Source organism: Artibeus jamaicensis, unplaced genomic scaffold (assembly GCF_021234435.1).
Source record: "Artibeus jamaicensis isolate MK-2021 breed Jamaican fruit bat unplaced genomic scaffold, CSHL_Jam_final contig_851, whole genome shotgun sequence".
NCBI lineage: Eukaryota > Metazoa > Chordata > Mammalia > Chiroptera > Phyllostomidae > Artibeus > Artibeus jamaicensis.
Window position 1 is genome coordinate 14045690 of NW_026521986.1, and position 23410 is coordinate 14069099.

Consider the following 23410-nt stretch of genomic DNA (forward strand, 5'->3'; position numbering starts at 1 on the left):
ACATCCAACAGAATGTAATACAAGTAGACAGAGGGGAGTACAGGCAAAGACTGGTTCAGGTTAAGAAAACACTGTATTCAAAGAACTGCATGGTGTTCGGTATGGCTAGTGTAGGGAACAGGAGAGACGGGAAGGGAGAGGGAAAGATTAGAGATGAGGCTAGGACAGTGTCAATTTATTTGCTCATTTATTCTTTATGTTGAAGTCCTACAGTGTGTCAGACACTGTATTAGACAGAGGCATTTCAATGATGAATGAGACAGTCTCTGCTCAAGGAGCTTTTAGTCCATCTGAGTAGATGGGCAAACACACACTACAACACAGAATGATATGTATGATAACACTGATGTATTTGTTGGACATTAAGGTGCTTTTTGACAGGAAGAAGGTGAATCAGGCCAATCAAGGCACCTACATTCACAAAGATCCTTCTAAGAGAGACTGCTCATTCCAATAAACAACTAAGTGCCAAACCCACTTGGCCAGGTTTTGCACTATACTAAGTCTCCAGTTCTATACTCACCCCAACTATGGCTGCTTGAGTGAGAAGTGGACCTATGACCAAAGAGACCCAGAATGTGGCCTGGCAGAAGAGGAACTGAACCAATCCGAGTCTTGTGCTCAGGAGTTACACTTCAGAAGCTGAAATGATGCACAGGGAGAATCCTTGAGGCAGAGCCTGGACCACAAGTGGTCAACACTTAAGAGAAAGCAGAACTGAGTGAACGGGTACTATGAAAAATGTTGCAAATCATGCTACGGACTGGATCAAGCCCACAAATGTATCCTGTGGCCTGCACAGTATATTACAATTTTTGAAATGACACCCAGCTTGTGGTCTCTGAAATACCACTCCTCACAAAAAGGAACCAGAACTCCTCAGAGGAATAGCTGCTTCCAGATTAGGAGTTGGACATATAACAGATGAACTTGGGTCACCTTACTGTTTCACAAAACAGGGAAACTATCAAAGCCTAACAGGCCTGTGTCAAAGAATATGGGAGCCAGAGACGTGAAAGCATAAGAAATGAATGCAACTGACTGAAACAATGACTATCAACTGAAACAAACAATGACAAAAAAATGGTTTCAGAAAAATAGTTAACCCTCTGGGCAACACTGGAAATGACAAGGGCAACAATTCTTTACTCTGAAAAATGTCAATTTAAAGAAATGAATTCTGCATTTTTCTTTCCTTTCCGGTATGAATTATAAATTTAGGGTAATGAAATGGTCTTAATTGAGATGTATATTCTTTAAGAGTAATTCTGGTTAGCCCTGGCTGGTGTGGCTCAGTGGACTGAGTGCTGACCTGTGAACCACAAGGTCACTGGTTTGGTTCCTAGTCAGGGCACATGCCTGGGTTGTGGGCCAGGTCCCCAGATAGGGACATGTGACAGGCAACCAATTGATGTAGCTCATGCACATCAATGTTTTTCTCCTTCTCTTTCTCCCTCCTTTTCCCTCTCTCTAAAAAAATAAATTTTTTCAAAAGATTAATTCCAGTTAATAAATATAGGAGTAACAGAATTAGAAAATCATTTCATAAGCTTAATGAAACAATAAATTCACACATCGGTCATCAATGCATTAATAAGAAAACAATGGCAGCTTTGAAGAGGAGGCTTCAGGATGCTGTCACCTCGGTAGACACAATGGTACCCCCTGCTCGCCACACACCATCCAAAATGCCCACATCCTTATTCCTAGAGCCTGTGAATGTTATCTTACATGGCAAAATAAGTTTTGGAGAGGTGGTTAAAGTAAGGGTTTTGAGATAAAGAGGCTATCACAAGGACACTCATAAGGAAAGGAGGAAAGCAGCAGAGTCCGAGATGAGACGATGGAAGCAAAAGGGGGAGAGTTGCAGATAATATGCTACTGGCTTTGGATATGGAAGAAGGAAGGAGTCACCAGCCCGAGAATGCAGGTAATCTCCAGAAGCTGAAAAGGGCAAGAAATGAATTCTTTCCTAGAGCCTTCTCATAAAATAAGAAGGAACACAGCCCTGGTGACACCTTGATTTTAGGACTATGACCTCTAAAACTGTGAGATAAATGTATTAAGGCTCTAAGTTCATGGAATTTGTTACTGCAGCAGTAAGACACTAGTACACACACACCCGAGCCCACTGATCAATCTCAGCAGCACCATGGGGCACAAACAGAGCTGTGTGCTCAGCTGTGATGCCATGTCAAGTACATGACAGCACCCGTGAGGAACCCGCACCAAAAAGATACACTTGTGTTTAATTACATCTTTACATCCAATTCCTTCTGTAAGAAATGTGGGGGACAGGTCTGGTTAAATGACACCTCAAGGAAGCAGACAGACAAATCCAAAACATAGGACATTCTTCAAAGACAACTAACTCCAACAATGTAACTGCAAGCATAAAATAAAGGGAGGGCCAGTGGATGGCTCTAGATTAGAGATTTGAGAGCTGACAAATTAATTTTAAAGGGATATTCTTAAGACAAGTGGAGAAATCTGAATATATTCTGGGTATTACTAAATGGCATTAAAAATTGTCAAAATTGGCCCTGGCTGGTATAGCTCAGTGGATTAAAGCACAGGTCTGCAAACCAGAGAATCACAGCTCAATTCCCAGTCAGGGCATATGCCTGGGTTGCAGGCTGGTTCCCTGCAGGCCAGTTCCCAGCAGGGGATGCATGAAAGGCAACCATACATTGATGTTTCTCTCTTTCTCTCCTTCCCCTCTAAAGATAAATAAATAAAATCTTTTTTTAAAAAAATTGTCAAAATCATATGAGGTATGATCATAGCTGCCTAACATTGTGATTATGTTCATGTTTTAAGATTATATTTATTTTTAGAGAGAGGGAAAGAGAAAGAGACAGAAACATCAATGTGTGGTTGCCTCTTGAGCACCCCACACTGGGGACCCAGCCCACAACCCAGGCCTGTGCCCTGACTGGGAATCACATCAGCAACCCTTAGGTTCGCAGGCCCATGCTCAATCCACTGAGCTACACCAGCCAGGGCATATGTTCATGTTTTTAAGAGATTCATGTAAAAGTATGCAGGACTAAAACACTGTGTTATCTGGGATTTATTTTAAAACAATTCAGTATAAAATAAGAAAGGGGAAGCAGTTAAGATAAAACAAGTGTGGCAAGACTATATGCAGTATGTTGAATCTGGGTATTGAGCATACAGTCAACTGACTTTTGCTCTTCTCCACAAACCTGAAAACAAATGCCTAAACCAATTTGAATTAGTTGGTGACATTCAAAAAATGTCACCAGAAGCTTTCACATAAAAATCTGCATTTCTGCCTTCATCTGAAAAATCATATGTGGCACCAAGGCCCATATCAAGTGATGCATACTGGCCATTCCAATACTTTCAATTACCTCCCATTTATCACCACTGCTGCTGTTTTTCTTACACCTGGCTCAGTTCATGCATTTAATTTTACCTGCTTGACAACTGGGTCAAGCAGGTAAGACACAGGGGTAGTGCGATTAAGCTGGTTAGTAGCAACAGAACAGAGCAGACAGGGAAGAGCAACTGAGTAACAGCAAAATGCTATCATGTACATATACAGACTCCTGCGGTTAAGTTCCTTCAGCAGTTTTGGATACAGACATAATTCCCATAAGGCCATGCCACACTATGCTTCCTATATTTATAAGTGCTTACTACTAACAAGGCAGTATGCTTGACATTCTGGAAAATACAAACATGAAAATAATTCCTGCCCACAGGATACTAAAGGTCTAATAAGGTAAGGAAGACAAGGTATAAACATAAGTGGTTTTAAGATGAAAATAAGTTAGGTTAGGGTACTGTTCGGGGTGGCTCATATGTAAAATGAAGAGTGGAGAGTGACAAAGTATTGTGTAAACCTCAGGAATGGATCATGAAGTATATTACAGGGAATGTTGGGAAATTCCAACTTTAACAGATGAGCCCTGGCTGGTGTGGTTCAGTGCATTAAGCGCTGGCCTGTGAACCAATGGGTCACCTGTTCCATTCTCAGTCAGGGCACATGCCTGGGTGACAGGCCAGGTCCTCAGAGAGGAGACTAACTGATCTATGTATCTTGTACATAGATGTTTCTCTCCCTCTCTCTAAAAACAAATAAAATCTTAAAGTTTATCAGATGAGCAACTGTGAGCTGCTGAAAGCTTTTGAAATGTATGTTAAGTACAAATCAGAGGAGGTGACACTGAAGGGGACAGCAAAGTTTCTTTCACTGTTCAAATTCTGATTCTGTGCACTACATCCTTTGAAAAGCCAGAAGCATAACCCCCAAAACGTTGTATTCAAGCCTCTAATACTAGGCCACCATGGTTTTCTTGGTCAGACATCAGTTTGTTATCTGAAGAGACTAATAAAAGGATAAGTCACTTGAGCAACAGTCCTGAAAAATTTCTCTCTATTACCACTATTGACTTCCAATACCTTAAACAGAAACTGCGGTGCTCGTATACCTAAGTGCTATTTAAAAAGTAAAAATATTTCTATTTAGTCTAAGACACATTCTGTTAAAAACAAAACCAAAACCACGTGCTTACTGTGAATGAATACAATTACCTAGAAAACAATCGATCTTGACTGATACCAAATTATATTAACTTTCAAAGCACAATCTGGTCACCCAAATGGCAAAATGGGACCAAACTGGCATTATGGTGGTAGTTTTCACCATTAGAGCACCGCTGAAATTTACTTAAAACTTGGCCAAGTCCAGACTCTGGGGTACCAGGAAGGAAAGGTCTAGAGACTGAGACCATCTGTCACCAATAATCAACTTTAGTCAACAACAAGAATTACAAATAAAAAGTAAGGAGAGAACAAAATTCCAGCACTTTTCTTTCACCTTACTTAACTCCCAAACTAAGAATCAATTCCAGCTCTGGCATCAGTTTATTCTACTACCTCTCTGAGTCTCAATTTCCTTATGTGTAAAATGAAGCTAGTAAGTACCTACTTCATAGAGGAGTATACGAACTAAATGGGAATGAATGTATGTAAAGCAGCACAAGATCTGATCTGACAAACAGCTGGTGGTCAGTAAATGACAGGTTTCATTCTTCACTGTTAAGCTTCAACGCCTCCATTAATTATCTCCCTGCAGGTTTCAATGTGTCCTATGATGCCAACTGCAACAAATATTCGCCGTCCGAAGACTTCTTAGAAGAACCAAGTTACAGTTCAAAGTACCTAAGACCAGAACAAATACAGGGTCGCCCCAGCTCAGCTGTCACCACATCCGCTAAGGCCCCGCGTCCCTTCTTCGGTTCCCCGGAATTGGCGCCCAGCCCCGCCCCGCGACCGCCAACCAGCACGGCGAGGGGGCGGTTTCCACCGCGCGCCCATAGCGCTTGGGGGAGGCCAGGCCGCCCTCTAGGCCTCCCCATGCCTGACACCCCCTCCCCGCCTAATCCTCGGCCTCCCCTGGCCTAAGGTCTTCCTGCCCCGCCCAGTGCCGCACCTTGAGGTGGGTGCGCAGGCCGCCAACGCCCCCAGATTGGTCGTTGATTTCGTAGGCGCCGGTCACCAGTAGGTCCTTATGGATCTCCTCGCGGAGGCACTTGCGAGAGTTCACAGGCAGGTGGAAGGAAATGGCGAAAACCGATCTGGGGACAAACAGGAGAAACAGCAGCAACGCTATCGGACAAGGCCTACGCTGGGCTTGTGGGCCAGACAGGCCAGACAAACCAGACATGGTGCCGAAGATTGCTCACCACCCTGGCCTCCACCGCGCCGGAACCGGGGCGGCCCACGTGACTCACCCCTGACCCACAAACGCTGCCGGCGCCATTTTGGAGACTGGCAAATAAAGGAAGAATATATAGTAAATCTTTTGAACGGGAAGAAAGACTGTGATACCACATCACACCCACAAGTTAGAGTGTTTACGTAAGATTTTTCTAAAATTCCCTGGTATGTATGTTATTTTTATTGAGTTCGGTGATTGTTCAGTCAGTCATAGCAAGCAAGGGCAGACCTGGAAGTAATTCTCCTTAAACTTACGGAAGCAGTGCCAGCAAATTTTAAGCTGCTGATACCATAGCAACCAAGGCCCAATAGGAAACGGCCACAAGGCCCTTTGCTGGACCAGCGGGGCAGCCTTGAAAGAAGCGCGCTGGGCGGGGCGGAGCGTGCGTACTCCGTGTGCCTTGCCGCCCTGTGTGACAGTTGGGACACTGACCGCTTGAGAGAGAAACTTCGGCAGGCCGAGCGGAGAGATTCTGTGGCTATGAGGCGAGCGGGCGCCAGTACCTCAGAGAAGGTGTAGAGAGGTCCCCTGGTGAGTGCGAAGTGGACAGGCTGCCGAGCCATGCTCCTAACCGGCATATGTGGGCTGGAGTAACGCCTCTCTGAATATCCATTTTATTTAGCAAACATCGAGCGCCTTTAGTATGCTAGATGATGTTCAAACTGACTTTGGATTTTGAATTTCAGTTGAATAAAACACCGTGTTTTAATCTAGTCTCAGGGATGGAGCGAATTTGGTTTACCATATGAACGTTGTCAAGGGAAGGCAAATATTTGTGTTTTAAAGGCACAAACATTTTAGGGATCAAATTTGCTTGTCTTTAGTAAGCAAACGTACACAGTAATCAAACTTTAGCTTAACAAATATTTATTCAGTACCTAGTTAGTGCCAGACGCTATACCATGCGTGTATAACAATATGTTATTGATTCAACAGACCACTGCTGGGATGCTATCAAATATTCAGGGCCAAAGAAAACATGAAGATGAAAAAGAAGTACATAATAGCCTGTGTTTGGAAGCATCTACTTGGTGATGTTTATTGAACATCTACAGAAATACCCAGAGGATAGACTACCTGCCTTGGTAATTACGTGAATGTTCTATATTTATAACTCCTTTCAGGCCATTTAGTTTTTGTCCCCGGATCTGAAGTCCTGCAAACAAAACAAGAACAAACAAAGGAGCTGCAAAGCATTTAACATGCAAACAAAGCATTTAAAATTTTGACCAATATCATGTTATAACTTTTATTAAGTGTCCACTTAGGAACATTTAGTTTGATTGTTTTATCTCTGATCTAAGATAAGATTGCTAGGTACATCCTGACCATTTTTATTGGCCTTTTCCCTGTAGGGTAGGGAGTCAGTACCAAGCAGCTGTGTGTATTATCAATCCTGAGGCTCTGCTGACCTCAGGAGATTGCAAGAGATTTGCAGTCCATAACCTAGTTGTGTGTTTTTTTTCCTTCAAATTCCTATCTTACATTTAGGTAATCTATGTTTTTAACTAGTTGCACATATCTCATTTCACATTTTCAAAAACCATGTGACATAGGCTGGGCAAGTCTGTTCATGTCACAGATAAGTTCTGTGAGTCCAAAGAAATTCTGAGAGGCCCAAAGTCCCATAGATTAAGTGACAAAGTCAGTCTAAGGGCCTGAGCCTTCTTCAGGAAGGCACTGTTATTTATTTTACAGATGAAAATATTGAGACTTAGAGAAATTGTTACTTTCCTAAATCACAGCTCTCAAATCCTTTCTTGTCCTGTATTCTCAGTCATGTAACACTTTCTTGTCCCTCTTCCTTCTTTTATATTTTCATCCTTAGCACTTACTACTATCTAACCTGGCTGGGTTATCTGTTTTTGAGGGGCAGGGATTTTTATCTATTTTGTTCACTGCGTCATCTTCTGAATCTAAAAGAGTGCCTGGCACTTAGAAAGAAAAATAAATAGTGGTTCAAGGAAGGCCTAGCAGAAGGCCTAACAGCAAATTCCTTACATTATTCCTTATATGTTTTCACACAAATCCATAACATTTAAAGTGTAGGTGTGGTTTCAGTTTCATCAACAACATGCATATCTTGTATTTGAGTTGAAAAAATGTGTTCTCGTTTCCATATAAAGACAGGAAAAAACCTCCCCTCTTGCTATGGAACTATGGGACAGAGTAGATAAGCCTTGGGAACCCAGCCTTTTCCATTGCAACTGCATGAGAAAAGAGACTGCATTTTACATCTGTGAGGGGAAGAGGCCTCATTTTGAATTAGCAAATGGGAAGTGTCCCAAAGCTAAAGAAAATGTTTCTTCCCGGCCTAAGAGTCCTCTGCCATGCCCTCATCCTGAACCTTCTCCAACCAGACCCACCTAAGATTCCTGAAGCCCCATGAGCCTCTGGAGGTAAAGATATGTCACAAGGACACACCCCCTGCCCAGTCTGTCCCTAACCCCTAGATTTCTCAACCTTCTGTTTGTATGAGAGAGAGTATGTTGAAAACACACCTCCCCCCAGATAGTGAATCTGAAGCTCTCATTAAAAATCTGCTCGGGCCCTGGCTGGTATAGCTCAGTGGATTGAGTACAGGCCTGCGAACCAGAGGATTATGGTTCGATTCCCAGTCAGGGCACATGCCTGGGTTGCAGGCCAGTTTCTAGCAGAGGACACACGAGAGGCAACCATGCATTGATTTTTCTCTCCCTCTCTCCTTCCCTTCCCCTCTAAAGATAAATAAATAAAATCTTAAAAAAAGAAGAAGAAAAAAGATGGCTATTAAAAAAAAATCTGCTTGTAGTAAGATTCTGTAGTTGGGAATTCTTGGAAGCGCTTCTGCCCTCTCAGTGCCTTTTACCAGCCTCATTCCCCAGTGCGACTTAAGGCTCCCAGCTGTACTCCAAAAACAGCCAAGGATTCCTAATTCCAGTGCCCCTGCCCACTCATGTGTCCGGCCCTACTCATTGTGTATTTGAACAGCTAAAACAAGATGGGTTCTATGAAGATACAAAAGACCCTTTTGGAAAGCAATTGGGCAGTATTTCTCATATGTCATGCTTTTTGACCCAGAGAGTGATTCCAAGGACCTCTTTTATGGGTCTCCTAAATTCAGAGCCGCCAACGTGCTGGTCCGGGAACCTCTGCACTGCACTCTAGGTGATCTCATCCAGTCCCATGACTGTACATGCACCCCTGGACCATAACCTCCCAAACGTGGATCTCCAGCTCTGACCTCTCCCCTAAATGCCAGAGTCTGTATCAGGCTTCCTATCTGACATCCCCACTTGGATGACTAATTGGCAACTCATACTTAACTCTTAATTTCCCCTTCTCCCCACTCCCAAATCTACTTCTTCCCCATCTCAGTAAATTACACCACCTTCTACTTCTTCACTGAGGCCATCCTTGTTTCCTCTTTCAGCAAATCCTGCCAGTTCTGTGTCCTAAATTTATGACAATCAGTTTCTACTTCTCTCTAAGCTAGTGGTTGGCAAACTACCACCCACCTAGGCAGGCCAAATCTCCCATGCAACCTCCTGGGTTTTTGTTTTTTTATCATCCAAGAGCTAAGAAGATTTTTTACATTTTTAGAGGGTTGTTAAAAAGGAGGAGGAAGAGTCGGAGACAGGGAAGAAGAATGTGCTGTAGAGAGTTTATGTGGCTCACCAAACCTAAAATATTTATTTTATTATCTGACCCTGTACAAAAAAGTTTGCTTCTCTCACCTAAACAAGACAACTTTCCTCTGTTGTCTTTACTTCCATACTTCCATCTGTGTCCCACCTGTAATCATGCTCCTCAATATACCTTGACTGATTTATTTTTTTAAATGTGAATGAGCGCTGGCTGGTGTGGCTCAGTGGATTGAGTGCTGGCCTGTGAACCAAATGGTCGTTGGTTTGGTTCCCAGTCAGGGCACATGCCAGGGTTGCAGGCACACAAGAGGCAACCACATACTGATGCTTCTTTCCCTCTCTTTCTCTCTCCCTTACCCTCTCTCTAAAAATAAATAAATAAAACCTTTAAAATTTTTTTTAAATGTAAATCAGATCAATCGGAATAAAGCCCAAATACCTTGCCACAGCCCAAAGGCCACTGTGCTCTGGCTCCTGCCTACCTCTCTAATCTCGGATTCTCTCCGTGCTAAATTTTTATCTTCCTGGGTAGGAAACACAAACTCCAGTACCTGTTCATTCCAATTGATGTCCTCCATCGATATTGTCAAGATAAACTATTGAGATTCTGCCTTGTAAACTGCAGCCTATAAATCCTGATTGCCAGAGTCAAAGTTCTAGTGATGTATATGAGCTGAGAGCACCAAGGAGTCTGGATTTGGCAAAAATTTTATTAGGAAGAAATTTAGAGATGATGCAAGCAAAAGATACAAAAAAATGTGTCCCACAGAATAAGTTTCAGAAAACATAAGAACTGTCACATGAACTGTATGACACTGCTACCTACATACTTTGAGGACAAAACAAAGTTGAAAAGGACAGGACGAGAAGGGAAGTGTCTCCTCTGCCCCATAATCACTGTTTGCTTATGGAGAACACCAGTCCTAGAGCCCAGTGCAGAGAGGGGAGGTTCTGGAGTCCAGGAAGGCAGAATCTGAAGGCAGAAATTAGACGGAAAGACAAAAATCCACTGGACCAGATGGAAAAAACAATTCCACTGGACCAAGGCAGAAATTAGATGGAAAAAAAAAATCCACTGGACTAGTCGAAGTGGAGGTACCATGGGACAAAAAAAGAGTTGCCAAAATGGGATGCCAGGGGAGAAGGAAGTAGGGTCAGGTAGGTAAGATGGGAACTCTTCACCTTGTGTCTGTACCCACTGATGCTACAAAGAAGGGACAAAGTACTGAGAAAGGAAGGAGGGAGAGAAGAAAGAAAGAAGGAAATTGCTAGTACTTTGTGAAGTAGCCCCAGAGTTGAGGTTTTCCAAAGGAGAATAGAGAATCAAATGACATCTACCCTTAAACATGTGCCTGTTTTATACTCCACACATAGAGACAGCCTTGCCTGAAGACTATACACCTACGGGTCCTCAACAGAGCTTGAGATTATTTCAAAAGCACTTGGAAATCTTAAAGCTTGCTAGAACAGAGGATACATCATTGTTGGCCTTCACTCCTGGTTCTGAGAACGTTTTGGATTTCCTCTCCAATGCTTCCCTCCCTACCCCCCGATAGGCCACTAAGCAGTATCTGGTGTCCAGCTGTCTGTGAGATCCACCAAAATTTATTCTCTTTCTAGAAAAATTCCATCTTGCAAGAGATATGGACCATACATATAGAAAAGAGCACTGGCTGCAGGCACCTTGATAATTCCCATGCTGCTTTCCCTTTATTATTCACATGACTCACCTCTGCACACTGGAATCCCCTTAGCAGCTTTTAAAAAACTGCCAATGCCTAGGTCTCACCTAGGACCCAACCCAGACCACTGAAAACATATCTGGGTATGGTCCGTAGGGATATCATGTTTTGGGGGTTCCCTAACTTTGCTGCACATTGGAATCATCTGGGGATCTTTTAAAAAGTGCTGATGCCGGAATGTCCCCCAGATGATGTAAGTGGTGTGGGATACAGCCAAAGCAACAGAATTCTTGAGATCTTTCCTGTGATTCAACATGCAGCCTGGGTTGAAAACTAATGCTCCAACCTAACCCTTGCCCACTTCTATTCCAGCACCTAACCTTTCAATGCGTTTCTAGTGGCATGTGCCCAATAAATATTTCTCAGTTTGATTTACATTCCTGTTTCTCCTGCTGAAACTCTGCCGCCCTTTCTCCTAGGAACTGGCATGGAGTTGTTCCTCTAGTAACTAGAGCATGTGGAACACCAGCTTGGGGACAAGGTCCATTCCTCTGTCAGCTATGCTCTCAGCTCCAGCATTAGCCAAGGAGGAGGAATGGGAAGCGAGAGCTTCAGATGAGGAGGAAGCTCTCTCCGCAGGCACATGAGGGAGCCTGTCCTTCTCCCTTGCAGAAAGTCATTGTGGCACATGGACAAAGGAAGTATTAATAAGCTTTTCTAAAGAGGTACTTCTCTAAGATTTGGTGTTTCACAGACCACAACCAGTGCTGTCCGTTCTACAGATGGCCAACTTCTGCATTTTGGGGATGGGCTTCCGAAGATAGATCAACTTGCATCCCTAAAGCAGAAGATGCAGCTCTGGGTAAGGGAATCATCAGAGTCTCTAAGCCAGAGGTCAAAAGCTACTACCCACAGACTGGTCAGGGCCAAGAAAGACAACCCCCAAGTAGTCATTAGAAATAATCGACTCCTTTGGAATGAAGTTACAGCGATGACATTACAGCTTTATGACAACCAGGGCTTCATGGCAAAACCACTCTGAAAGGCACGGGCTGGGCATTCCACTGCTGCGTGCTTTAGAACGTAGTCTGGCCCTGCCCTGCCCCCCACGTGCGGGCGACTTTCAGCTGGAAACTATGCTTTCTAGGTGTTGACATCTCCTTTGCAAAATGCAAATCCAGAGACTGAGGACAGAACCTTTCTTTGACTTCTTACAAGCCTGCATCCAAGGAGAGGTGGGGAAGTCGTGAGTTTGCAGAGATGCCCCCACTGCATCGTTACCAGCTGTGCTCCACCACTGCCTGTAGAGCCTGCGGTCCTGGCCGGGGATGTGGCGGCCACAGCTACACTGTCTGAAGGCTGTGCTTCCACAACTCAGTGTTTAATTGCAAAGACCTTCCCAGGGTGAACGGTGTGACTAGGCTAAAAGCCTCTGTATTAGTTTCCTAGCGCTGCCATCATTTGGCCTGAACTCGGTGGCCCAGGCACTGCCTGGCTTGTGGCTGCATAACACCAATTTCTGCCTCTGTTTTCAAGTGGACTCCTCTCCTCTCTGTCTCTCTCCTTGTCTAAGGACACTTGTCATTGGATTTAGGTCCCATCCAGATAATCTGGGATGATTTCATCTCAAGACCCTTAACCTACTTAAAACTGCAAAGATTCTTTTTCTGAATAAGGTCAGGATTTCAACATATCTTCTGTGGGGATACAGTTCAACCCAGTACAGCCTCCAAATAGGGAAGGAGAGAGGGACACACAAAATCCTATCTACCCTTAAACCCCAAGTCAAATGCCATTGTATCTAGGAGACATTGCCACTTCCCATCACCTAGATACAGTCTCCACTGGGCCGTCTGGGTATCCCCGTACTGCCCATGAGTTCTCGCCTAACTTCTAGACCAACTGCATGAGGGTTCCCTAAGGGTCTTGTTAAAAATATAAATTTCTGAGGCCCTTTGGGAGCCATGGCTTCGGTGTAGACATGTCCAGGTTCAAAAATCACCACTCACAACCAGTCCTGAAAATGACACAAAAGGCATCAAAAAACCCTGATCACAAAGATATGAATCTCTTAATGGGGTCGACCTCAGGTTCCTGAGGAACATGTGCTTTGCCAAAAAGCATAACAAGAAGGGCCCGAAGAAGATGCAGCCCAACAATGCCAAGGCCATGATTGCATGTGCCAAGGCTATCAAGGCCCCCATAAAGCCCAAGGAGGTCAAGCTTAAGCTCTCAAAGAACAGCAGCCACAAACTCAATTGAGTTGTTTATATCACTCATCCCAAGCTTGGGGAAAATGTTCATGCCTGCCTTGCCAAAGGTCTTCATCTCTGCTGGCCAAAGGCCAAGGCCAAGGCTCAAATCAAGACCCAGGCTGTGGCTGCAGCTGTGTCTGTGACTGTGGCTCCAGCTCAGGTTCAGGCTTCCAAACGTGCCCAGGCCCCTATGACGGCTTCCAGAGTAGAGGCCTCTGTCTGTTGATGTGAGGATAGAAGAACTGGTATGGTGCCTGGGCTGCTGTCTACGTGGGCTGGGTCTTCCTGTGCTGTTTGTACAAATAAACCTGAGGCACGATCTGTCAGTCAAAAAACCCCAGAAAAACAAAACCCCACACATTTCTGTCCTCCATGCTCCAGCTCCTGCCACTGCCACTGCTGCCCGCGTCGGGCTCTCTGGGCGTGGGACCCTGGCACGGGCATCTTAGGTCACCTCCCTGGGAGATTCTGACGCACCCGAGGTGTCAGAAGCCCCGTGCCAGGCTGTGAGCCCCACAGCCAGTTCTCACATGTGCCCCTAGATGTCTTACATTCATTGCAGCTGGTGAGAGGCGGCACGGAAGTGTGCAGCCCTGGGGTCAGAATGCCTGCGTTGTCCTACTCGCTCACCGTAACTTCAGGCGAGTGACCTGCACTGTCTGTGCCTCATGTAAATGGGAATAAATATAGTGTCTACCTCAAAAGGTGGTGGTCAGAATCCAAAGAAATAAAGCATATAAAACACTTAGAACAGTGTCTGGCATATAGTAGGCCTTCAGTAAATTTAAGCTGTTAGGAAGTCGACCAGACTGGCAGTTGCTTATATTTTCACTGTGTTCCTAGAACCCTCCCTCCCAGGAACATACCTTGATTTTTCCACCGTCATCAGCCTTTGCTGTCTGCACATGTGCTGAGTACTTCTTTATCATACCCTAACAGACCATCTTAAGTTCCATTTTAAAATGGCCCTTTTTATAAGGAGAACAAAGTGTAGGTAAGGGGTTTGGAATTCAGGGAAAAGTTAATTGTATTAAAAAAAAAACAACTTCAGCATTCTCACCCTGGGCGGTGGTCTTTAGCTATGTCCTGGGCGGTGGTCACCTCACCTGGAGCACAATGGCTCAGATACCATCTTGAATTGCTTGCAGTCCTCCTGAGGCTCAAAGGTGGAATAGCTAATGGTCTCCTGGAGTCAGGGTGGGTCACACCTTCAGTTCCTGGAACAAAAGCTTTTACGTGCATCAATTACTAAGCTTATTAGCTATTACGTAAACTAAAATTCTCCAACTCTTAAGTCCCCTATCATAAGGACACTGAGGGTCAAACAGGTTAAGTAGCTAACCCAAAGTCCCTCAGCCCGTGCATGGTGAAGTGGGGACGTGAACTATGGGCTCGGTTCCCGCTGTCGCTGCCATCCCACACTCCCACTGCCACCCCCGACGGCATCCCACGCACCGTTGTCAGGCCCTGCTGTTATACCCAGCTAGGAAAATTACAGCTAGGGCATTACCCAACCCTAAATCTGCAGTTCCTGGAACAGGGTAATGAACAAACATCCGGGAACAATTGGGTTTAAAATTCTAGCCAAATAAGGTAACTAACCCGGCCGCCAGAAAGTGCCCGCCAGCAGCAGCACCCACCAATCAGGGACCCTCGCCGTTTTTAAATAAGCCAATAGCTAACCGCCACCTCTGCTTCTGTATGCCTTTGCTTGCTTGCTAGAAAATATAAATACCCAGTAGTCTGTAAGCCAGGCGCGACTTCCATTTTGTAGCTCTGAGTAGCTACGTGACTCCGGTCACCGTTGGGGAAGTTCGCCCCTGTGCAGGAAAAATCTTTGGCCATTAAAATTTTTATCAATTCGGTTCCGGGCTCCAAGAGTGTGTATTTACCCGCCGATCGTCTACAACACTGCCATCTCTCTGAACCAGCATCCCAAACGTCCCCTCACACAGCTTTCCCACATCAAGTTCCATCTTTTCTGAACCTTTCACACCATGCTTTCCCGTGCTTTGCCTTCTTGGTGTGGGGACGCGTCAAAAAGATGTCTTCTTTTCAGAGGTACTGAATCACACCACGCTTCTCCTGCGTCTTCCTGGGGAGCTCCTTCAAATCCTACGTCCGTCCCCAGGGTCCCCCAAACCCAAATCCCGGTCTCCCACTTGGGGCTTCTCCCACAGCGCCCAGGCGGCCCTCGTGTCCACTGAGGGCCTCCCTTCCTCTTCCTTCAGGTCTGGGGCTCTTTCAGGGGAGGACGCTTGGAGGCCTGGAGGCCAGCAACCAGTCAGGCCTTAGGTGCTGCTCCCATCCCCCCCTGACCCTTCCCTCAGCCCCTGTCGGGGAGGGGCCTCTCACCCTGAGCCTTTCGGCAGTCCACCCTCCCACTTCATGTGGGCCCCTGCCCAGGGCATCGGACCACCAACGGGCGCACAGGCCTTATCACTGCACGAACACTTCCTCTTTGCCCCGGACTGCTTCTCACACAATAGGCAATCGGAGTAAACTTCCTCTGGCAATTCCCTGAGCAAACACTCACTGTGCCTTTGCTACAGGCTAAGACCTTTGGGATCCCAAACCTGGCCTCCACCGTGAGGAGCCTTGAACTTGAGCGAGAGGAAGTACAGACATGAGGAGCAGAGGCCCTGAGACTTGTGGCCGGCAACCTGCCCTTCACTAGCTCTCTGTACCTTGGAACAAGTTACCCTTTCTGATCCTGAGTTTCATTAGCTGTAAAATAGGAATAACGCTGCCTAGCTTGTTGTAAGAATTAACCGAGATCTGCCAAGCCTGATTAAGCACCTGAGTTATCGGGGGAGGGGGCTGGGAAGGGAGGCAGGATCTGTCAGGAGCTGGAGGAGGCTGGTTCAGATGGAAGAGGAATTCGGCTACAGGAGCAGCTCCTCCAGGGACTGATTTCTGTCTTGAAAGCAAAATGCTGTAACGAATGGTTTCTTTCTCTATTCCCTGACCTTTTTGGGTCTAGGAGTAGTTGTGGTGCCACCTTTCAGGTATAAATTGAGTGGCCCTGCATATGAGCGGGTCAGCCCACCAGTTAGCATGTTGAGGAACACAGATGTGGGGTGGTGGTCATGGTTAGTCATAACACATCCATGTTATAGGATGCGTTGATTTCCTAGCTAAGTGCTAACTCTGTAGGCACAGCCCACAAAGGAAAGATCGCTGAAGGCCTGGAGCAGCTGGGAAAATCCTCACTGTTGAGGAGTAAGCATGCAAAAATCACGTGGACCCAAAACCCTCACAGACCGGTAAAACCCCTGGGGCGAAAACAGTTCCCTCCCTCCACCCTTTTATCAAACTGTGCAAGTAAAAAGGACAGCCTTTAAACCTCCATATTTGGTTCTTCTTAATATATTAGGGCTGCCTCGTGCTCTGGCTTGGGTTCGTAGAAAACATGGGGGAGGAATAGGAGAGAAGGGCCAGAGGGGCTGGGCACTGGGGGAGAGCATTTGGTGGGGATTGTGGGGACAGAGTTATGTGCAAGGAGTAGCAAAAATTAGGGAGCTGGCTCAGGTACCTACCTGATCTCAAATGGGGTGACATGGGGAGAGAGATGCTGACCATCCCTCCACTGAAGGAAGCCTCTAGAAAAGGACACTAAGAGGACACAGCACCAGTGCGGATGGAGCCTTGGCGGACCTTTGTGAAGTTACTTTACCTCTTTGAACCTCAGTTGCCTAAATTCGAAATGAGAATAACAGCATCTGTTCCATGGAGCTTTCTGTGAGGACTGCGAACTACAGAATACAGCCTGCCAGCATGTGGGTGTCAAGTTCTCTTCCCCACTCTCAAGCTTCTAGGAATGCCTTAGAAATACAAGACTGATTATATTTAGTGCCTGGCTCCCTCCCCTACCAACCCATGGTTAAATTAGAATGAAACTACTGATGCTAAAGTTTTTTCCAGTTCTCGAATTCTCCATGTGGACTGGGTGGGAGAGGAGTCACCAGATCACCTCCTGGCGACTTTGTGCGGGTCCTGAGACGCACACGCAGCACCCCTGTGTGCAAGAGCATTTTAGGAGGCACCCTGCGGGAAGATGGGGGAATTCCCAGGGGCCGGACAATTCTTTTTCTGTCTAGGTTTCCTGTTTCTGGGTTTCTTCATCCCTTTTGCTGAGATTTACCTTGGGTGTGTCAATGGGGGAGAAGGGAGGGGTGACTTCAGTAGAAAAGAGAGAGTTGCTGGTTGGCCCCACTACACGGAGGATGCAGGGAAGCTACCCAAGTGGCTCATTTCTGCTCACTCTGAAAAAGAAAGTTGTAACAGGATGTCGGTGTTGTAGACCGCTCTGCCTGGTTCTAGGAATTGTAGCTCCACCCTTTGTGGCTAAGGGCGAGGGACGACCTTTGGAATGCGAGCCGCAGGAAACAAAGCTTGTCTCTGGTAGCAAACGCTGCCTCAGTTTCCTCTCCCTGCTCCCAAAGCTTGGTTGGAAGTCAATGACGGGTAAGACCCCTCACAGCAGGGAGCGACCTAAGCCAGAATCGATCATGCGGGAGGCCTTCATGGAAGGACTGGGTGAGGGGATGCTGCAACAAAGAGCAATGGACTCTCGCCCCCCAGCTTTGACATAGCCCGAGTCCCCATGTTCTCTGGGAGAAGCACTCTAATCCCCTTAAGCCTGAATACCTGTTGGGGAGAGGTACAGCTCCTTGCCTTGCTATAGCATGTCCTGGGGAACAATCTGACATCACAAAGACTTCCTGATAAACCTGTGAAATCTGCTCTGCTAAGAGAGCTTTCATTCATATGTTAAGGGTTCAAGCAGGAAACCCTAAAACTCTTCCTGACAGACACTGACTCATACTAAGCCCTCAGATTTCTTTGAAATGCTATCTACTGTATGATCCTTGTAGTCCTGTATTCCTGTGTATTACAACCCAATAAAAGTCCCTAGGGGAGGGAGCTCAACGCCTTTTTTCCCTGATAAACTGGCCACTGCTCATGGCCTTTTTCCTCTGAGAAAATGGCCACTTCTCCTCCCCAAGCAGATCACACCGTGTCTCAGTCATGATTACTCTGATCCGTGGTGGCTGGGGGGACTTGCGAGGAATGTCGCCCCCACATGTTGGACCCCGGAAAGGTGTCTCAGGCAGCAGCCAGAGCTTGGGTCCTGGAGCGTTCACCCACACACAGTGATTCTCAGTTCCGAATGCATATAAAATGTCCCAGGAAGTTTTGTTAAAAAAATCCCATTAGCCTGGCCCTCATCTATGAGATTCTGATTCTCTTGGCCTTTGGTGGTGGCTGTGGATCCTTGGAACTTTGCTAACAGTGTCCCCAGGTGACTGCACTGTGCAGGTGGGGACGCGGAGCCTTCCCCAGGCTCCAGTGGCTTTCTAGCTCTGGGAGTCCACATGTCTGGTAGGACGTGGCTGTGGCAGCCAGAGACTTGCTTCCATCCTGGCTCCTGGCAATCCACTTGGGACACAGCAGCCAGAGCCGTGCTTTTAAAATATAAATCAGATCGCCATCCCTTTCTCAGCATCTCCAGAGTGTCACGTTACAATCCCAACCCCTCACAGAGGCCAGCAGGGCCCCCCCCCATTCCCTCTCACCCCTCCCTCCTGGCACTGGATGCTTTCTGTCCCTCAAACACAACACACTCTTCCTGCCCCGGGGCTTCCCGCTGGCTGTGTCCTCTGCCTGGGGTGCTCTTCCCCAGCCTGGTTTGGGGCTGGCTTCTCTTCATCCTCTGGGCCTCACAGGCCGCCTTTTCGGAGAAGCTTCCCTCACCTGCCCAGTCCACGTGGTGCTCCTCCCCCACATGGTGCCTCCTTTTCCCATCACCGGGAACCCTCCCCTACTGGAAAGTGAGCTCCAGGAGAACAGGAACCTGTCTAACTGGTTTATGGCAGCGCTAGCACAAGTGGATTCTCAATAACTGTGTGTTGAACAAACGAGTGAACGTTTACATAATCTATGTTTATATATTAAAATTGCATGCTTTCAGCCCTGGCTGGTGTGGCTCGGCGGATTGAGTGCTAGCCTGCGAACTAGAAGGTTGCCGGTTTGCTCCCAAACAGGGCATAGGCCTGGGGTGCTGCCGGGTCCCCAAGTGGGGGTGTGTGAACCCTCCCTCCCTTTCTCCTTCCCTTCCCCTCTCTCTAAAAATAAATAAATGCAATCTATAATAAATAAATAAATAAGCGTATAAAAATGGCATATTTTTATGTATGCATACCTGTACAGAATAGGATTGGAGGTCTGGCATGGAAATGGGCAGATGGTATTAGGGAAGAGGGGGTTCAGTGCACAAGGAAAAGGGGAAAAGGACAATGTTCTGAATGCTGATGTTCTGTTCAGTGCCAGGCACCATTCTAGGGCTTTTCAGGCATTTGGTCCTCATAGCAACTCACTGTTTACAAAATTCCAATGATCTATAGCTGCCATGGTCCAACAGAGTGAGAATCATTGGGGTTCAACATTATTGTCCCATCCCGCAGATAAAGAAACAGAGACCTAGAGGAGGGAGATAACTTGCTAGAAGTTAAACTGCAAACAAGTGCTGGAGCAGGATGTACACCCAAGTTTATTGGGCTCCAAGGCTGCCTTGTTCATTGAACCATTTTTGAACACTCTATTTTTTTTTCAAATTTGCAGAAGTTTTTAAAAAAAGATTTTATTTATGCATTTTTAGAGAAGGAGAGAAATATCAATGTGTGGTTGCCTCTCACGCATCCCATACTGGGGACTTGGCCTGCAACCCAGGCATGTGCCCCGACTGGGAATCAAACTGGCGACCCTTTGGTTCGTAGCCCGAGCTCGATCCACTGAGCTACACCAGCTAGGGCCATTTTTGAACACTCTTGAAGGAGAAATTGCCTTAATCGTTACCTCTCTCCACTGTCAGGGAATTAAAAAAAAAATCTTCAGGTGAATGGAGATCCAGAGAGCAATGGCTAATTGGTGACTAGAACTAATAACTGAGGAAGCAGGGCAGGTAAGGAGAGGAAAGAGAATTTACTCGTAGTCTGTTACCAGATCAATTTAAAATCAACCTTGTTTCCTAATTTTACTGTGATCAGTTAAGAATTTGCACTCTTCTACTTAAGTCCCCAGAACGGAATATTTATGAGTAATAAAGATTTCCAGGGTTATCAGAATGTCTTGAGGGCACAGATAATCTTTCTGGACACTAAAATGCATAACCTAGAGGGTTATAGTGTATAAACTCGGAGGATTTGGGTTCATTGACCATCAGTGGGCTAGTTCATTTGGGCCTCCTGTCTTAAACTTTGGAACCTAATTTCTAGCCAAAGGAATAGAACATAACCTTAGTATATACTTAAAAATTTTTTTTTATTTTATTGATTATGCCATTACATTTGTTCTATTCCCCCCTTAATTCCCCTCCACCCTGCACACCCCTCCCCCACCATCCCCCCTTTAGTTCATGAACACGTGTCTCAAGTTCTTTAGATTCTATATTTCCCATACTATTCTTACCCTCCCCCTATTTATTTTCTATCTACTGTCTATGCTACTTATTTTCTGTACCTTCTCCCCCCTTCTCCTTCTCCCACTCCTCTGTTGCTAACCCTCCATGAGATCTTCATTTCTATGGTTCACTCCTGATCTAGCTGTCCTCTTAATTTGCTTTTGTTTCAGGTGTGGCTGTTAATAACTGTGAGTTTGTTGTCCTTTCACTGTTCATGTTTTTTATCTTCTTTTTCTTAGGTAAGTCCCTTTAACATTTCATATAAGGGCTTGGTGATGATGAACTCCTTGAACCTGATTTTATCTGAGAAGCACTTTCTCTGACCTTCCATTTTAAATGAAAGCTTTGCTGGATAGAGCAGTATTGGATGTAGGTTTTTGGTTTTCATGACTTGGAATACTTCTTTCCAGCCCCTTCTTGCCTAGAAGGTCTCTTTTGAGAAATCTACTGACAGTCTGGTGGGAACTCCTTTGTAGGTGACTGTCCCCTTAGCTCTTGCTGCTTCTAGGATTCTCTCTTTCATTTTAATCTTGGCTAATATAATGATGATGTGCCTTGGTGTGTTCCTTCTTGGGTCCAACTTCTTTGGGACTCTCTGAGCTTCCTGGATTTCCTGGAAGTCTATTTCCTTTGCCAGACTGGAGAAGTTCTCCTTTATTATTTGTTCAAATAAGTTTTCCACTGGTGGCTGTTCCTCTTCCCCTTCTGGTACCCCTATAATTCGGATGTTGGAACGTTTAAAGATGTCCTGGAGATTCCTAGGTCTCTCCTCATTTTTTTTGAATTCTTGTTTCTTCATATTTTTCTGTTTGGTCATTTTTTCCTTCCTTCTGGTCTGCTCCCTTGATTTGAGTCCCAGTTTCCTTTCCATTACAATTGGTTTCCTGTGCATTTCCCTTCATTTCAATTAGTTTAGCTTCCATATGTTCCTCTAATTTATGACTAAAATCAACCAGTTCTGTGAGCATCCTGATCACCAGTGTTTTGAACTGTGCATCTGAAAGTTTGGCTATTTCTTCATCACTTAGATTTATTGGCTCTGGGGCTCTGAGTTGTTCTTGAGCCATGTTTTGATCTGTTTTCACCTGTTATGTATGGGGAGAGGTGCCTTAGGTGCTCACCAGGGTGGGGCCACCCAGGTTGCTGATTTGTGATGCTGCATGTGGGGGCGGGGTCAGAGAGGGAGCAATGTCGGTCCTCTCCACTCCCCAGTCTACTTCACTGCTTGCCCCCTCCTGTTTATCTGAGCATAAATGTGCGAGCCTGCTGCCCTGTGCTGGGGCCTGCTCGGTCTGTCTCAATGCACATCTCTTCACTGGTTTATCTGCATGCAAATGTGCAACCTTAGACAGCCAGCCACGCTGTGCCTTCCTGTAGCTACCCTGCACCTGGGATCTGCGCCCTGGGCTGCTTGCGGTCCGCCCGCCCGGGTCGAGGGTCGTTTTTGCCTGATCCGCTCTGCTGCTGGCTTCGCCCCTCTCACCGGTTTAGCTGAGCAGTTTATTGTTTTCGGACTCCGTATTTTTTGATTTTCTGTAGTTGGTTATGTTTATTGTTGTTAAAACTTTGTTGTTTTTAGATTTGGTTGTGTGAGGAAGCAAAGTGTTTCCACCTACGCCTCCATCTTGGTGGAAGTCCCAACCTTAGTATATACTTTTAAAAATATCCCCAGAACTTGCTTTATACTACCAGATTCTTTTTAATCCTAGACTCTGGGAAGCATTTCTGCTCTGAACCACAGAATGCCTTTTCTTCTTTTAAATGTCAGAGCTGGTTCTTAATTAAATCTGATCAAATACATTAAGCCATTTGCTCGGGACAGAGATGAGTTAGATGCCCTCCTTGCAAACAGGCTGATAACTGGTTGTCATGGGATCAGCGTACTCAGGGAGGGGCTGTTGAGTGAGACATGGACACAGTGTGGACAATCTGGACAAGACGAGTTTATATGCTTTGTTCTGTAGACAGTGGGGAGCTGTATCAGTTAGGGCTTTTTGGTTTTAGAAAATAGGAGCCAATTCTGGGTTAACTGAGAAGAAAAAGGGGGCAATCTGTTAGAAGGATACTGGTGAGTTTACAGAATTAAAAGAAGAACTGACCAGGCAAGAGGGGATCTCCAGAGGATGAACTCATGACTCAGTTTCAAACCTCTCAAAAGATAAAGAAAGAAAGCACAGAATAATTAATAAACTACTTGTAGTATTGAAAAAACAAAAAACTTCAAATCTTTCATCTCAGGATCCCCACTCAATATTCAAAATTCCCAGGAGAGGGTCTGATTGGCTTAGCTTAAGTAATGTGCCAACCTCAGAGGATCTGCAACTGGTTGTCCTCCAGAATCTTGCAGAACAGTGGAAGGGAGACAGTTTCCGAATGAAGAGATGCTGCCCAGATGGACAAGACATGTCTGCTCCAGGAGCCCTGGATGCTTCTGGGCATAGAAATGTGATTAACTAAGATCACATGTCACAGGTACTTGAATCAATAGTTTTGTTTTATTCTTTCAACAAACCAGTAATGTGGGCGTATTTATTAAAGATGAGGATAATTGCAGTTTCGAGAAGTTACATGACTTTCCCCCCAAGAGGTAAGGCTCTTTTTGGACACTAGATGATCTTCTTGTCCTTTAGGGT

The 23410-nt window shown here is 45.6% G+C and overlaps 1 protein-coding gene and 1 long non-coding RNA gene across 2 annotated transcripts in view; one reads left to right on the forward strand and one right to left on the reverse strand.

Annotated features, from left to right (window-relative positions):
• The window catches only part of TMED10 (transmembrane p24 trafficking protein 10), a 41385-nt gene extending 35632 nt beyond the window's left edge, over window positions 1-5753 (reverse strand). Inside the window, exon 1 of the mRNA XM_053673390.1 lies at window positions 5465-5753. Within this exon, the coding sequence (XP_053529365.1) occupies window positions 5465-5698 (234 nt within the window). The 5' untranslated portion in view covers window positions 5699-5753. The remainder of the gene's footprint in view (window positions 1-5464) is intronic.
• A 329-nt stretch (window positions 5754-6082) lies between these two features.
• Window positions 6083-15205, forward strand: LOC128628587 (uncharacterized). The gene is made up of 3 exons (XR_008393015.1): window positions 6083-6283; window positions 6689-6837; window positions 11540-15205. It is a non-coding gene; the product is annotated as an uncharacterized LOC128628587 (long non-coding RNA).
• Window positions 15206-23410: the final 8205 nt, after the last annotated feature.